The 15,513-nt window shown below is 34.0% G+C and overlaps 1 protein-coding gene across 1 annotated transcript in view; it reads left to right on the top strand.

Moving 5' to 3' along the window:
- Window positions 1-15,513, top strand: part of RPS6KA5 (ribosomal protein S6 kinase A5) — a 54,401-nt gene that overhangs the window by 19,809 nt on the left and 19,079 nt on the right. Inside the window, exons 5-15 of the mRNA XM_058162564.1 lie at window positions 643-758; window positions 1,195-1,302; window positions 1,617-1,700; window positions 2,238-2,341; window positions 5,226-5,376; window positions 6,627-6,788; window positions 8,794-8,919; window positions 9,556-9,689; window positions 10,798-10,891; window positions 11,989-12,159; window positions 14,788-14,979. Of these exons, the coding sequence (XP_058018547.1) occupies window positions 643-758; window positions 1,195-1,302; window positions 1,617-1,700; window positions 2,238-2,341; window positions 5,226-5,376; window positions 6,627-6,788; window positions 8,794-8,919; window positions 9,556-9,689; window positions 10,798-10,891; window positions 11,989-12,159; window positions 14,788-14,979 (1,442 nt within the window). The remainder of the gene's footprint in view (window positions 1-642; window positions 759-1,194; window positions 1,303-1,616; window positions 1,701-2,237; window positions 2,342-5,225; window positions 5,377-6,626; window positions 6,789-8,793; window positions 8,920-9,555; window positions 9,690-10,797; window positions 10,892-11,988; window positions 12,160-14,787; window positions 14,980-15,513) is intronic.

The raw sequence follows: 15,513 nt of genomic DNA, 5'->3' as shown, positions 1-15,513 counted from the left end.
GTTGCCAAGCGTCCAAATTTTGATCCCATGACCATGGAATGCTGCAACGTCACGTGGAAAACATGTCACATTTTTTCAGTGCTGTTGTAACCTCAACAATCACCAAACAAATGGTTATAAGTGAAGGACAATTTGTATAGTCCAAGTCTATTGCCTTTATTTCTTTGTAATTTTTTGACTTTGCACAACACATTGATTCATGAAATATTCATCCTGGTAGAATTTATTAAGTAAGCGAAGACTACTGAACCTAATTTTAGCCTAGTAGAAAGTAAAGTCCCTGTATTTTTTAAAAAACTTTTAATTATTATATTTTACAGAGATAACTGCAACTATGTTGACGGTTTTTTTTTTAACTTTTAAATTATTTTAAAGCCGGTCAACTCAGAGGGAGATGGGCAGTTTAGAAATAGAAACTATGAATAAATAAGTTAAAAAGCCATCCTATAATTGAGACATTTATGGTATTCATGTGAAAGTCCAGATAATTTTCCAAAGGAAGCAACTGTGGCTAGTGATAAAGCACGAAAAAAACAAAACAGTGTGTGCAACATTTGCTACAATGCAGTATAAAATGTATTTTTGGAGTAAATTCAGAACTTTGCAGATCCCTAGTAAATAACTTGATTTCCTGTATCTTAGATTACATAAATGGAGGAGAACTTTTCACCCATCTTTCACAAAGAGAGAGATTTAATGAAGATGAGGTACGGATATATATTGGGGAGATTGTTTTGGCGTTGGAACATCTTCACAAGGTGAGACCATATTTTCAACATTTTTGAAATAAATTTATTGAAAAGAAAAATGTAAGTGAAATTAGATTTTCTAATCTAATTTAATTGTCCAATGGTGTTTTCACTTTGAGTGAAGGAGACACAAAAATCTATATTTAACAGCTCACTACTGTATATGATAGTTTGTGGAATATGTTTATATGACATGGCTACCATGAATTATGATTCAGTCACAAACTCTTCAGTTGACACTTCCCCAGAAGTGATATGATGTTCTCCATCTACCCATGCTTCATTTTCAAATACACTTGTTATGCAAGCTCAGTGCAATGTTTATATAGGCATTTTTCCAATTTAACATGGTGTATATATTTGAAATATATGGTTACATGCCAACATGTGAACATATTTTAATGCTTTGCTCAATAATGTACAATTATTTTTAATTTTTTTCCAGTTGGGAATTATCTATCGTGATATAAAACTTGAAAATATTCTTCTTGACTCAGATGGACATGTAGTTCTGACAGACTTTGGATTGAGTAAGGAGTTTGTTAATGATGAAGTAAGTATGAAGTAAGCATATTAAGTAACTTTCTAAATAATCCAGAAAATCCAGGTATTGAACCTTTCTCCTTTTTCCATTGAGATAAGATGGAGGGATCAGATTTACCCTGTGGGATAAGGTGCGGAGTAAGAGAGAAATGTTTTAAAAGAAGTAGTCCAAATGATATTATACAGAGAGAGCCAAACATGTCTGAAAAAGACGATTACATAGCATGATGAAAATCCTAGTAATATGGTTTTTTCCTTGTTTTTCCCCCCTGTGATTGTGATATCAGTTACTATATTGACTATAATCTCATACATTTTTTTCAGAATGAAAGAGCTTATTCTTTCTGTGGAACTATAGAATATATGGCTCCAGATATCGTCAGAGGAGGGAATACAGGACATGATAAAGTAGGTTTTTGATGAAAATGAATATAATTTGACTATTTATTGATTGGGAGCCAGTTTAGTATAGTAGTTAAAAGCTGTGAGTTCTTGTTTGATTTAGGTCATATCAGCTGGATGGTATTGGGCCAGTCATGCTCTCTCAGCCTTAAGGAAACCTTATTTGTTGACAGGAGTAGAATTTTGTGATCAAAAAAAAGAACCATTTTTATTTTTGCATATGTACTACAGGAGAGTGTAATGGGAAACACATGAGCTTTAAACTTTCCTTAGCTCATTTTCAAATTGTGATATTGTTATATATTGATGTCTGAATACTCTGAATAAATATTAATATCTTATCTGTTTTAAGAACTAATAGCAATAGATTTCAATTTACATGCAATTTATTTACATATAAGCTATAGCTCACATTTGGTACATTTTATTTTATAAATTATTTTTTTCATATACTTCGTATTTTAAAAAATAAATGTATAGTTTATTGTTATTTCTTAGAGGAGTTGCATTAATAATCTTCATTGATATATAATTATTTTATAGGCTGTTGATTGGTGGAGTTTAGGTGTTCTTATGTATGAATTATTGACTGGAGCATCACCTTTTACAGTTGATGGGGAGAGAAATTCACAGACTGACATATCCAGGTAAGTTATCAATTCAAATGAAGACATCAGAGGATGTTCTTGTATTTGTGTATTTGTTAATTTGATCCAATTGTTTTTAAAAGGATAAGATTGTGTTTCCCCAAAATATACTTAGGATGTTAGACCCATCTCTTGTCATTATTTGTTGTGTTTATGTATTGTTAGGTTCAACAAAGATGGTATCCCTCAGTTTATAACATAGAAACAGTAAAAATACATAAAAGCTGATAAAAAACATAATTATAAAGCAAAAAGTATAATGGTATTCATTCCTTAAGGTCCTCCAGAACAACTCCTGTCTTTAGGGTCTTAGAATAGAATAGAATAGAATAGAATAGAATAGAATAGAATAGAATAGAATAGAATTCTTTATTGGCCAAATGTGATTGGACACACAAGGAATTTGTCTTGGTGCATATGTTCTTGGTGTACATAAAAGAAAAGATACATTTGTCAAGAATCATAAGGTACAAAACTTAATGATAGTCATAGGGAAACAGTCAATATAAATCTTAAGGATACCAGAAACAAGGTTACAGTCATACAGTCATATGTGGGAGGAGATGGGTGATAGAAACAATGAGAAGATTAATTGTAATGCAGACTTAGTAACTAGTTTGACAGTGTTGAGGGAATTATTTGTTTAGCAGAATGATGGCGTTTGGGAAAAAACTGTTCTTGTGTCTAGTTCTAATGTGCAGTGCTCTATAGCATTTTGAGGATAGGACTTGAAACAGTTTATGTCCAGGATGCGAGGGGTCTGTAAATATTTTCACAGCCCTCTTTGACTCATGCAGTATACAGGTCCTCAATGGAAAACAGGTTGGTAGCAATTGTTTTTTCTGCAGTTCTAATTATCCTCTGAAGTCTGTGTCTGTCTTGTTGGGTTGCAGAACCAAACCAGACAGTTATAGAGGTGCAAATGACAGACTTAATAATTCCTCTGTAGAACTGTATGCCTAGCTCCTTGGGCAGTTTGAGCTTTCTGAGTTGCTGCAGGAAGAACAGTTTTTGTTGTGCTTTTTTGATGACGTTTTTGATGTTGGGTGTCCATTTTAAGTGAGATATGGTAGAACCTAGAAATTTGAAGGTCTCTACTATTGATACTGTGTTGGTCTAGTATTGTAAGAGGTGGTAGTATGGGAGGGTTTCTCCTAAAGTCCGCCACCATTTCTACGGTTTTGAGTGTGTTCAGTTCCAGATTGTTCTTGTCGCACCACGAGGCTACTTGTTAACCTCCCGTCTGTATGTGGATTCTTCATTGTCTTGAATGAGACCGATCACTGTTGTATCATCTGAGAACTTCAGTAGTTTAACAGATGGCTTGTTTGAGATGCAGTCATTGGTATATAGAGAGAAGAGAAGTGGAGAGAGCACACAGCCTTGTGGGGCCCCTGTGCTAATTATACAGGTATCTGATGTGATTCTGCTTAGCTTCACCTGCTGCTTCCTGTGTGTTAGGAAGCTTATGATCCATTTACAAGTGTGTTCAGGTACCGCTACTGGTTTAGCTTAGTTAGAAGAGTGTCTGGAATGATGGTATTGAATGCTGAATTAAAGCCTACAAAGAAGACCCTTGTGCCTTGAATCTTTGGAGATTCAAGATGTTGTAGGATGTAGTGCAGAGCCATATTAACAGTATCATCTGTTGATCTATATGCTCGGAATGCAAATTGCAGGGTGTCTTAACAGCAGATCCGTGATGGTTTTAAAGTGAGACAACATTAGCCTTTCAAAGGTTTTCATAACTACAGATGTTAGAGCAACTGGTCTATAGTCGTTCAGTTCCTTGATGGTGGGCTTCTTCGGCACTGGGATGATAGTAGAGCGTTTAAAGCAAGAAGGAACATAGCACATCTCTAGCGATTTATTGAAGATTCGGGCGAAGATGGGGGCCAATTGGTCAGCACAGACTTTTAATTGATAATTCAGGAAACTGTTCCATAAGATAGGAGCTGCCACAGTGGAACATTGATTGCATTATGGGCAAAATGTTCTCTGTGATATGAAGCAGGCATATTACCTGTGGTTATATCTTGGATAGAGATAATCTTACTTCAGTAGTCCACATTATGGTAAACTCTCATGTAGATTATTGTAAAGTGAATGGAGGTGCATTGTACTTCATTGTCATGTTTTAATTTATTATATTTTAATGTTTTGTGTCATTACTTGTAAGTTACTCTGAGGCTTTGATAATGGGTACCTTATAAGTCAGACTAATAAATTGCCTAAAGCTATCTTTAATAATGATGATCTAAAAGGGTCAGTTTACAAAATATGGTTACTAGAGTATCTACTTCAACTGGAAATTAGGCATCATGTTTATATAACATCAGTATTACGTTATCTTCACTGATTTCATTGGCTTCATTCATTGGCTAGTATATTATAATTTTGGTTTGTTTGGGGGTTGAATTAAAAATACTAGAATTTTAAATGCTTCATAATTTAGGATCACAATACAGTGTACAATGGCATACCTTTTTCCTTCCTGCATATTTCTGCTTAAGCAGTACAGCCATTTTTGGTGGCCTTCCTCTCTTTGTTCCTAACATTTCTTGATTGGCTTTTCTTTTCTTATTTATATGGTCTTTTAATTTTTTCCCCTAAAGTTAGGGTTACAGTTGTTTTATTTCTGCTAGTTTATCTCTGCTTTTAAGTAACTGCTCTTTTATTGTTTTAATAAAAGAGCAGTTTTGACTGTTTTATTGTTTTAATAAAATAAAAAAATACCATATATTTTAACTTCAGTTTTTCTGTCTTGTATATTTTTACAGCTGTTATTGCAGCTGTTATTACAGCTGTTATTTCATGAATACATTTTAGTAAGTTTTAGAATTGTTTTGAATTCCTAGTTGAATCAACTATCATTTTAATTTAGGAGGATATTAAAAAGTGAACCTCCATATCCACAAGAAATGACTGCATTAGCTAAAGATTTAATTCAGTGTCTTCTAATGAAAGATCCTAAGAAAAGGTTGGGTTGTGGTTCAGGGAGTGCTGATGAAATCAAACAACATTCCTTCTTTAAGGTAAAACCAATTTTGTCTTTGTTATAAACTACTCATTTTTATATTGGCTATTTTTAAGATATTATATTTTACAGTTATTTTAGATATTTTAGATATTAATCCTTGGAGAGAGATATCAGATTCCTTCTGTACAGTATTTAAGTGCTCTTAGAAGCAGAATCACGTATTTCAGCACAACTTTTAACCTGAATTTGGCTAATTGTTCTAGAATAAAGTGCTATAAGCTTTTCCTTTCTATATTTTAAAGACATTTTAATTATGGGTAAATCATTTCACAATTTGGCATGTAGTAAAAGACAACACGATTGTCTCTGTCATCCCTTTTACGATTTGGGTTTTAGAGCAAGTGGCGAACATTTAACAAATAGAGGGCCACCATTTTTACTTTCTAAGAACATTTGTTTTAAATTATGCTAATAAATGAAGCTTTTGCATTGTTCGATAGGGCATAAGCCTGGTAATCTCAAAAGGTGATTTTTTTGGGCACTGACCCTATCTCTATAGGAGCCATATTGAATGCAGGGTATGACTCTAATCAATCAATAATGCCTCTTTACTTTTTCAAAAAATATGAATAATTTTCCTCAGTGTTATTGCCATTATTTGTAATTCATGAAGCAGTTTCTTTGAATGGTGATCATGATGAACCATTCAGCAATTTATCTTTGACCATATTTGCCAATAATACAGGTAGTCCTCGACTTATGACCACCTAAAATTACTGTTGCTAAGTGAGTGACTTGTCAAGTGAATTTTGCCCCATGTTTTGACCTTTCTTGCCCCAGTTATTAAGTGAATCACTGCAATTGTTAAGTTAGTAACATGGTTGTTAAGTGAATCCGGCTTCCCCATTTACTTTGCTTGCCAGAAAGTCATAAAATGTGATCACATGACCCCAGGACACTGCAGCTATCATAAATATGAGTTAGTTGCCAAGCATCCAAATTTTTATCACATGACCATGAGGATGCTGCAGTGGTTGTAAGTGTGCAAAATGGTCATAAGTCATTTTTTTCAGTCCTGTTGTAACTTCATATGGTCACCAAATGAACTGTTGTAAATCAAGGACAACTTGTATATCTTATAATCCTATGCATAGAATAAATCCACTTATATTTGCATAGATATGAATGGGAAGGTAAATCATGATCTATGTTCTCTGAACAATTTATATTGACAGCTGAAACAATTACCTTTTGTTCACTGGTCTGTTCACTGTTTTCTATGTTTAATTTAATATATTGGTGCAGAAAATAAATTGGAATGACTTGGCTGCCAAAAAAGTGTCTTCTCCATTTAAACCAATAATTCGTGATGAATTGGATGTTAGTAATTTTGCAGAGGAGTTTACAGAAATGGATCCAACATATTCTCCAGCAACCACTCCAGAGGCTGCAGACAAGCTGTTCCAGGTAACTGGAAAATTCCAGCCATATAATAATATTACTAAAATTTTTGGAGAGATAATTTACAAATTAAATAAGAGTATCCATCCATCCTATTATTAAATGATTGAAATGACAGGCAACTGTGTGTTGGAAGAGAGATATTAAAACTAGTAAAAACAAGAACACTAAGTAATCATTGCTACATCAGATACAGCTATCCTTTAGAGAAGAGTGTGTCTAACATGCATATGTGTCAGTAGCAAAGTGAAGTTACATCAACATTGCAAACTGTGCACTCTCAGACCTGCATCCTGATGTCTGCATAAATATGCATGTTATGGATTTTACATCATATGCATGTCTCATTACATGCATTCCCAATCAGAATTCTATTCCAGTATTAAGAGAAAGTTTTTTTAAAAATGTAGCATTCTTTGGATCATATTAAATATAACTGGTATATAATAAATTACAAACAGATATAAAAGAATAAAATGCCAGCTAACATCATCTGTGGCCCATCAGATGAAATTAGTGATTGATTAGTTTGATTGAAACAACTAGTGAGTGATTAAATACAAAGAAAAAAAATTGAGAAAGAAACAATATTACATTTTGATTTTCCAAACATTTCCCTCATAGGAAATATTATTTCAGAAATTGAGAATTCATTATTGATAAATGCTTTAAATCTGTAGTATTATTTATTTATTTATTTATTTGATTTTTATACCGCCCTTCTCCCGAAGGACTCAGGGCGGTGTACAGGCAAGATAAAACAATACAATATACAAATTAAAATACCATTTAAAAAACTTATTTAAATTAGCCTAACATTAAAAAATTTCCATACTAAAAACCCCGTTTAAAAATTGATAAAAGATAAAATTCAAGACAGCCCCGCGCAAATAAAAAGATGCGTCTTCAGTTCGCTTAAAATAAAATAAGAAAAAATGGCTTGTGCATTTAATCTTTATAAATTTAAAATAGTAACAGAGATTGGGAAAACTTACTTATGGCCTGATTAATGCATTAGGGAGATTCCATAGCCTCTCGGGAAGGAAAATTATTCTGCTTTCTCTGTGGTTGGTGTTGTTTTGCCTGCAGAGAGGATGAACGGAGGAATATAAAATGAAATGGCAATAAGATTGTTATGGAAAGAACAGGTTGCAGATTGGACATAGGAATGCTTGAAGAATAAAGCAGAAATATAGAAACAGGCTGAGGAAATATAAATAATCATCTGTCAGTGGCATATGAGGGTTTGGGGAAAGGTAATACAAATTGTTTAGAGATAGAAAGTAAAAGATAATAGCAAGATAAAGGAAATATCCAGAAATGCTAGTTGGACTTGAAAAGCATATTGCTTATAAGTGCCAGACTTGAAAAGCATATTGTTTGTAGGGGATAGAATAGCTGTAGAAACACCAACCAGCTCTTTTTTAAACGAATGCTTGTAGTTATATTTTTGATAACTCTAAGAATCTAATTGTGGAGTGCACTGGAAAAAAGTTAAAACACTGTATCCACAAAGAAAAAAAAGAGTAAAATATATAAATATATTTATATATTATACCTAAATAAATATAAAATAATTTTAAATCATTACTGTATAATTGGTATATTTAAACATAGTATACATTTCTTTTTAAATATAATTATTGCAAAACAGGCAAATCAATCTGGTTTATTTAGAATTAATAAACTGAAATGTGTATATCAAGATTAAGTCAATATAGGTAGTCCTTTCATTCACCTTCATTTAGTGACCATTCAAAGTTACAGTGGCATTGAAAAAACGTATGACCATTTTTCACACTTAATGACCATTGTAGGATCCTATGGTCACATGATCAAAATTCAGACATTTGGCAAGTGACTTGTTAAGCCAGATTCACTTGACAGTGTTCAACACAGTGATCATTGTAATTTTTTTCCAAGTATGATTAACCTAATATTGATATTAGGGCTAAAATTAGATAATTTAAAATTTTGCACATAACTGACGTTTGGTTTCTTTATCCTTTAGGGATATTCTTTTGTTGCTCCTTCTATCTTATTCAAGCACAATGCAGCCATTATGGATCCTGTTCATTTTCTGACAAAACGTAACCAACCTGAAGTTACAAATATTGCGAGAAGTGCTATGATGAAGGTAGTCATAACCATTAACCATTTAAATATATAAAATTTCTCGAGTACATAATGCATTTTAATGTGAAATATAAAACTAAAGAATAGTTTTCTTTGCTGCGTATACAAGAATATCTTATAATTTGGGATACTTTTGCTAATAACCTACTTAGCAATAAAAAAATTTTTTAATAGCAGTAGAACTCTTATATCCTGCTTGTTAGCTGACATTTGACATGGGTGCATCTAGTTAGCTGATGTAAGGCATAGAAATAAGCTTTATCCAAGTCTCCCAGGGAAGTTCTTACATGTATGTTTTCATACCACTAAGAATAAGCTTAGAAAGCTCTGCAGATTTGCCTGTATATACTTGAATGAATACAGAATATATAATGAATACACATTTTATAAACAGTATATATACACAGTAATATAAACAGTGTCACACATGTACAGAGTAATATATCCGACCTTTGCTAATACTACTTGAAGCACTGATCAATAGGCAACTTGTTAATAAACATATTTTCTTTTAGCCTAAACTATCTGGTAAGGAAGTTCCTTTTGCACATGCCATTTAAGTGTATATGCTTACTATTGTCTGTTTTTTATTTTATTCAGTAATTGTTAATAAATAAAATGAAATATTTCATTTCAGGACTCTCCATTTTATCTCCACTATGAGCTGGACTTAAAAGAAAAACCACTGGGAGAAGGAAGTTTTTCCATCTGTCGAAAATGCTTACACAAGAAAACCAGACATGAATATGCAGTAAAAATAATCAGTAAGAGGTATAAAAACAACCAATAGATTATTTCTTTAAAAAAAATGTAATGTTAATTTCTATGAAACCCTGCAATTTAAATATTCCCTGAACAGCTTAAGCTATACAAGAATAAGGATGGGACAGTAGCAAATTAAAATTGAAAAGCTTTTGATGAAAGTCTGAAGCAACGGAATCATAATTTTACAGTAAAGTTTGGGAAAATAAGCATGCTAAAAAAAAATAACACAGGCTAGATAAGCCCACCTGGAAAAATGCTACATTGTCTTTACTTTTCTTATCTCATTTTGTTAAACTTCCAATTTCCTATTTTTTACTTCCTTTCTAAACTTTGCTTACTCTAAAAGGGAGCAGCATGATGATTACGTATGTATATCTATGTCTTCATACAAGCTGCCATTCACCTCCATTCTGAGGTTAGTGGCATCTGAAGGTTTGGTGCGAACTGGTAAAAAAAAAGTTTGGTTAAAAAAAAGCTACCGGTTCCTCCAAACCAGTATTTTCGACGATCAGCTGTGCTGCGTGATTTAAAATCACTAGAAAGCAGGAAAACCTGCTTTCTAGCTAATCTAGAAATCCCCTCCTCGCTGTTCTACTTACCTTCCCAAGCCTCCTTTTTCCACATGAAGTGCATGTTTGGTGCGTACTGTGCACGCATGCAGCATTTGTTTGGTGTGCATGCACACGTGCAATAGGTGTGCACCGCACATGCTTGGGCAGCGAACTGGTGGCAAACTGGGGAAGATTTCATCACTGGATTAAGTCCTTTTTAAATATTGTCCTTGGAGCTGAAATTAGTACTCAGTGTAGATTCTGCCCAACAAAGAATAGACTAGAACTGCACCCTTTCTGATAAAGATAAGAAACAAAAACAGTTTCTACCCTCAGTCATACAATGTGAAGAATACAAAGATACAAGTTCTTAATGTTACAAGGATCTTAGCCTTCTCCTTTGTCACAGCTTGAAAACTGTTGGGTGACCATTATATTAAGATGTGGCTTTTAAAAGAACATTATGAGGGAAATGTTTTAATAAAAAATTGCTAATTTATAAAGATGGCATTGTAAAATCACAAGTTTGTTTTAACATAATATTCACTGACTTAATTTTTCAGGCTAGAAGTCAACACTCAGAGAGAAATTACAGCTTTAAAACTCTGTGAAGGACATCCCAATGTTGTGAAATTGCATGAAATTTATCACGATCAGGTATTACACTATGCTTTGCTTTCTGTATTTGCTCTGCATAATCTTTAGAAAGCAAGTGAGAGAGGGAGGTATGATTATTAGAAACATGCTACGGTAAATGAAAGGAACACAAATAAGACAGTATATTGAAGGTTTTTAGTGTTAGTTCTTTCTATTACAAACTATGGAAATGTTTTAACTTTCAAAACTTTCTTTTCATCTCTTCAGTTAAATTAATAATTGTTCTATGTTGTGTTGGGAGGCACTAATAGACTCTGCCAGAACAGCTACTCTGTTAAGTAATAAATATATTTATTATAGTATAAAGCTGCTGTGATCAACACTTTACTTGTTGGAGAGAAGCCAGCTGGTTTCAGTGAGATGAAAAGGTATCAGCCAGTATAAATTCAACCCCTTTCTCAATTCCAGATAGTAATATTTTAGTATTTAGCAATGTGTTGCTGCCTTTTTCATCCTAACTATTGACCTGATATGTTCACCATCATACTATATAAAAAGTGAAATAAAAATCTCTCTTGTGTTTTCAGAGAGGAATAAAATGTTCTAATCCATTTTAAATTATCTTGTAGGAAAAATTAAATATCAGCATTGCCTTTGGCTGTACCGAATGAAATAATTATAGGAGAATTTACTGTAGTATTTTTTAAATTATAGGGTTTACTAATTTCAAAATATTAACCTTTTATCTAGAACAACAAAGTGTGCTGTTTAATCAGGATGTATCAACTTCTTTCCAGGGTTAGTTAGCAAATAACCCAAATCATATCAAATTCTCAGTTGTTGGAATTCAGAGTATAGAATCCAGGGATGTGTGATGAGACGTTTACTTGCTCATTGAGATTTTGTTTTTGGAGCTAAGCCTCTAGAACAAATTTTGTGGGTTCTTCTGAAACTTAGGAAGGTGTGATAGAAGAATCATCTGTTCCATTTTGATGGTGGAAACTGATTTGATTCCTGGAAATACATTACAACATATCAGTTGAAAGAATTTTCAAAACTGTATTGTATTTTAATTGAATAGTAAATCTGTCCAACTAATTATTTCTCTTTCTCTACATTTAGAAATACATTTTTCTAAAAATTATACTTGTTTTTAGCTCCACACGTTTCTAGTAATGGAACTACTGAAAGGGGGAGAATTACTTGAACGTATCCAGAAAAAGAAGTACTTCAGTGAAACTGAAGCTAGTTACATCATGCGCAGATTAGTTTCTGCAGTGAGCCATATGCATGATGTGGGAGTTGTGCACAGAGACTTAAAACCCGAGGTACGAATTTAGGAAATGTGTGAAGCTTGTAAAGTCTGTCCATATTCACCTTTCCTTCCTTCCTTATTAATTCATTAATTCTCCTTTACTTTGTCAATTTTTATAGCTGTATTTTTTAGTAATTGATATAAATAAAAGCATAATAAAATATTTATAAAACCATTAAGATAAGGACAAGTTATCAATAGTAAGGTAATAGTTTCTTACAAGAGATACATAACCTGTAAGTTATGAGAGGTATCATTTTAGTCAATTGCCTACTCGCCTGCCCTGTAATACAGGTACTCTTTGACTTACAACAGTTCATTTAGTGACCGTTCAAAGTTACAACGGCACTGAAAAAAGTGACTGTTATGACCGTTTTTCACACTTATGACAGCCCCATGGTCATGTGATCAAAATCCAGATGCTTGGCAACTGATTCATATTTATGATGAGTTGCAGTGGGGGTCATGTGATCACCTATTGTGACCTTCTGACAAACAAAGTCAATGAAAAAGCCACATTAACTTTACAACCATGTCACTAACTTAACAACTGCGGTGATTCACTTAACAACTGTGGCAAGAAAGATTGTAAAATGGAGCAAAATTTATTTAACAAATGTCTCACTTAGCAATAGAAATTTTAGTCGTAAGTTGAGGACTACCTGTATAGCCTTCTGTGTATTTGTATTAGTTTTATTTATTAAATGGAGTGTATTATATATGCACTGTTTTCCAGTTTAATGTTAGAACTATACAACTTATGTTCTAAGTTAGTAAATTCCACTCCCCTGGAATTGTGGGAGGTATGGCTGAAGAGGATAGATCGAAACACACCATTCTGCTAATGGAATATTTATATACGTAGAAGAAAATTATTTGAAGTCATCCTACAAGAAAAGCTATGCTTAGGAGGAAAGACTTACTATGGGTGTAAGGAGTAAGGAAGATGATCTTGATGGCAATATATAAGAACTCTTGTTATTATTATATTTTTAACTTGCCCTTTTCCCCGTTATCTAGCAAAAAAGGTTGAATCATTTTTAAGTCCAGAGAAATGAGATAACATTAGGAAGAAAGGGAAGCAGGTTTGGCACAGGCTTGTTAAAGCTAATCTCAGTAAAAGTAGTTTTAGCCTTCCTGTGAGTTTTATTTCCTGGTCTGCTCTATAGTGCTGAAGGGCTAACAAATTAAATTGAAATAGAAGATACTGCTTTTTTATTTATTTATTTATTTATTTATTCGATTTTTATACCGCCCTTCTCCCGAAGGACTCAGGGCGGTGTACAGGCAAGATAAAACAATACAATATACAGATTAAAATACCATTTAAAAAACTTATTTAAATTAGCCTAAAATTAAAAATTTCCATACTAAAAACCCCGTTTAAAAATTGATAAAAGATAAAATTCAATTTAAGACAGCCCCGCGCAAATAAAAAGATGCGTCTTCAGTTCGCGACGGAATGTCCGAAGGTCAGGTATTTGGCGTAAACCCGGGGGAAGTTCGTTCCAGAGTGTGGGAGCCCCCACAGAGAAGGACCTTCCCCTGGGGGCCGCCAGCCGACATTGCTTGGCGGACGGCACCCTGAGGAGGCCCTCTCTGTGGGAGCGGACGGGTCGGTGAGAGGCTAATGGTGGCAGTAGGCGGTCCCGTAAGTACCCAGGCCCTAAGCCATGGAGCGCTTTAAAGGTCGTAACCAGCACCTTAAAGCGCACTCGAAAGGCCACAGGCAGCCAGTGCAGCATGGCTTTGAATAAACAGTTGAGTTTATAGATCTCAGTTGTTCTTAAGAAGCCTTTAAATAAGTCTAATAATTTTGTCTGATTTTTTTTTCTGTGCTTATTTCTTTTACTCATTAAAGCAGCTTTTTTCAGTTTTCTATATGAGCATAAAAAACTGAAGCTGCTTTAAGAGTTGAATTAACTTTTAGTGAGTGTATTTCTTAGAGCTGTATTTGTTCCTGTGAAAATTACTTGCTAGATTATTGAGTAGCTGAGAGGTGTTGCACTCATTTGAGGTCTGAGCCGCTTTATTAAATAGTTTTTTAAGCATGCTCAGCCCTACTTTTCACTAGACTGGTAGTCCTCATTTGACAATGGAAATTGGGACTGGGAGCTCCATCACTAAGTAATGTAGTTGGAAAGTGCAATGTTGCATGACCACATGACTTACGATGGCATTAGCAGCAGTTTCAGTTGCTGTTGTTAGGTGAATCCCACATGGCCCTGGCATCCTGTGATCTTATCACCACCATTTGTGACTCCTTGTTGGCTTCCTCATTGACTTTGCTTAATGGAAGCTGGCAGTGAAGATTGCAAATGGCAAAAGCATGGCAGCAGAGCACTGTGCCCAAATAATGATCATGTGATGCTGCAAAGATTACAACTATGAGGAATTATAAGTTTATAAATCTCCTTGTTCAATGCTATCATAGCCTCAAATGGTTGCTGAATGAGTGGTCTCTGAATGATGCCTGTATTGGTTTAGGTTTGTTTTTTTCATTCTTGGCTTTTAGAGAAAAGATTTCCTGAGTATATAAGATATAACATGGAGTTACGGTACCTTTTGTCATCATAAAAAAAATATCGTTTAAGCATTACTGGCTATAATGAGACAATTCTACTTCTCTAATTTTTTTTAGAATTTATTATTCACAGATGAAAGTGATAATTCAGAAATAAAAATAATTGATTTTGGATTTGCCCGATTAAAACCTTCAGACAATCAGCCTCTTAGAACTCCATGTTTTACCCTTCATTATGCTGCTCCAGAGCTCTTAAATCATAATGGTTACGATGAATCCTGTGATCTCTGGAGTCTGGGAGTTATTTTGGTAAGCATTTTTGGTATTTTTAAAGAAGTATCCAAGCATGAGTGATAACAATAATAATGGGAAAACTTAATAGTATTTGATGTATATAAAAGTTCAGCCTTAACGTTGAGCAGAATATGAAGTATTTCATTAGATCTAGCAGAAAGGGCTAACGAAAGTATATTGCAATTCAATTGGCTAAAATCAGCTTTTAGCCTTTATAGAAACAAAAACTGTATCTCGCAAAATTATAATTGAAAACAAGGTCAAGTATTCTAAAAGTTAACTATCTATCACATTCAAACATTTAGACCAGTGTTGGAGAACCTATGGCATGCGTGCCAGAGGTGGCACGTGAAACTGTCCCACGACGAATGCGCAGCCTTGCCGACTCCTCTTCGCATTGCTGTGCTCAAACGTGTGTCGGTCAGCTGGCTGTCGCGTGTGCTATGCTGGCGGATCAGGCGAACCTGATGAAAGGCTCCCTGGTGACGGCTATCATATGATCTTCTAAAGACAGCCGTGCATCCAGAGGACACCCAGATTACGAGCCCT

Source organism: Ahaetulla prasina, chromosome 1 (genome assembly GCF_028640845.1).
Source record: "Ahaetulla prasina isolate Xishuangbanna chromosome 1, ASM2864084v1, whole genome shotgun sequence".
Taxonomy (NCBI): domain Eukaryota; kingdom Metazoa; phylum Chordata; class Lepidosauria; order Squamata; family Colubridae; genus Ahaetulla; species Ahaetulla prasina.
This window is presented reverse-complemented; position numbering and strand designations above follow the sequence as displayed.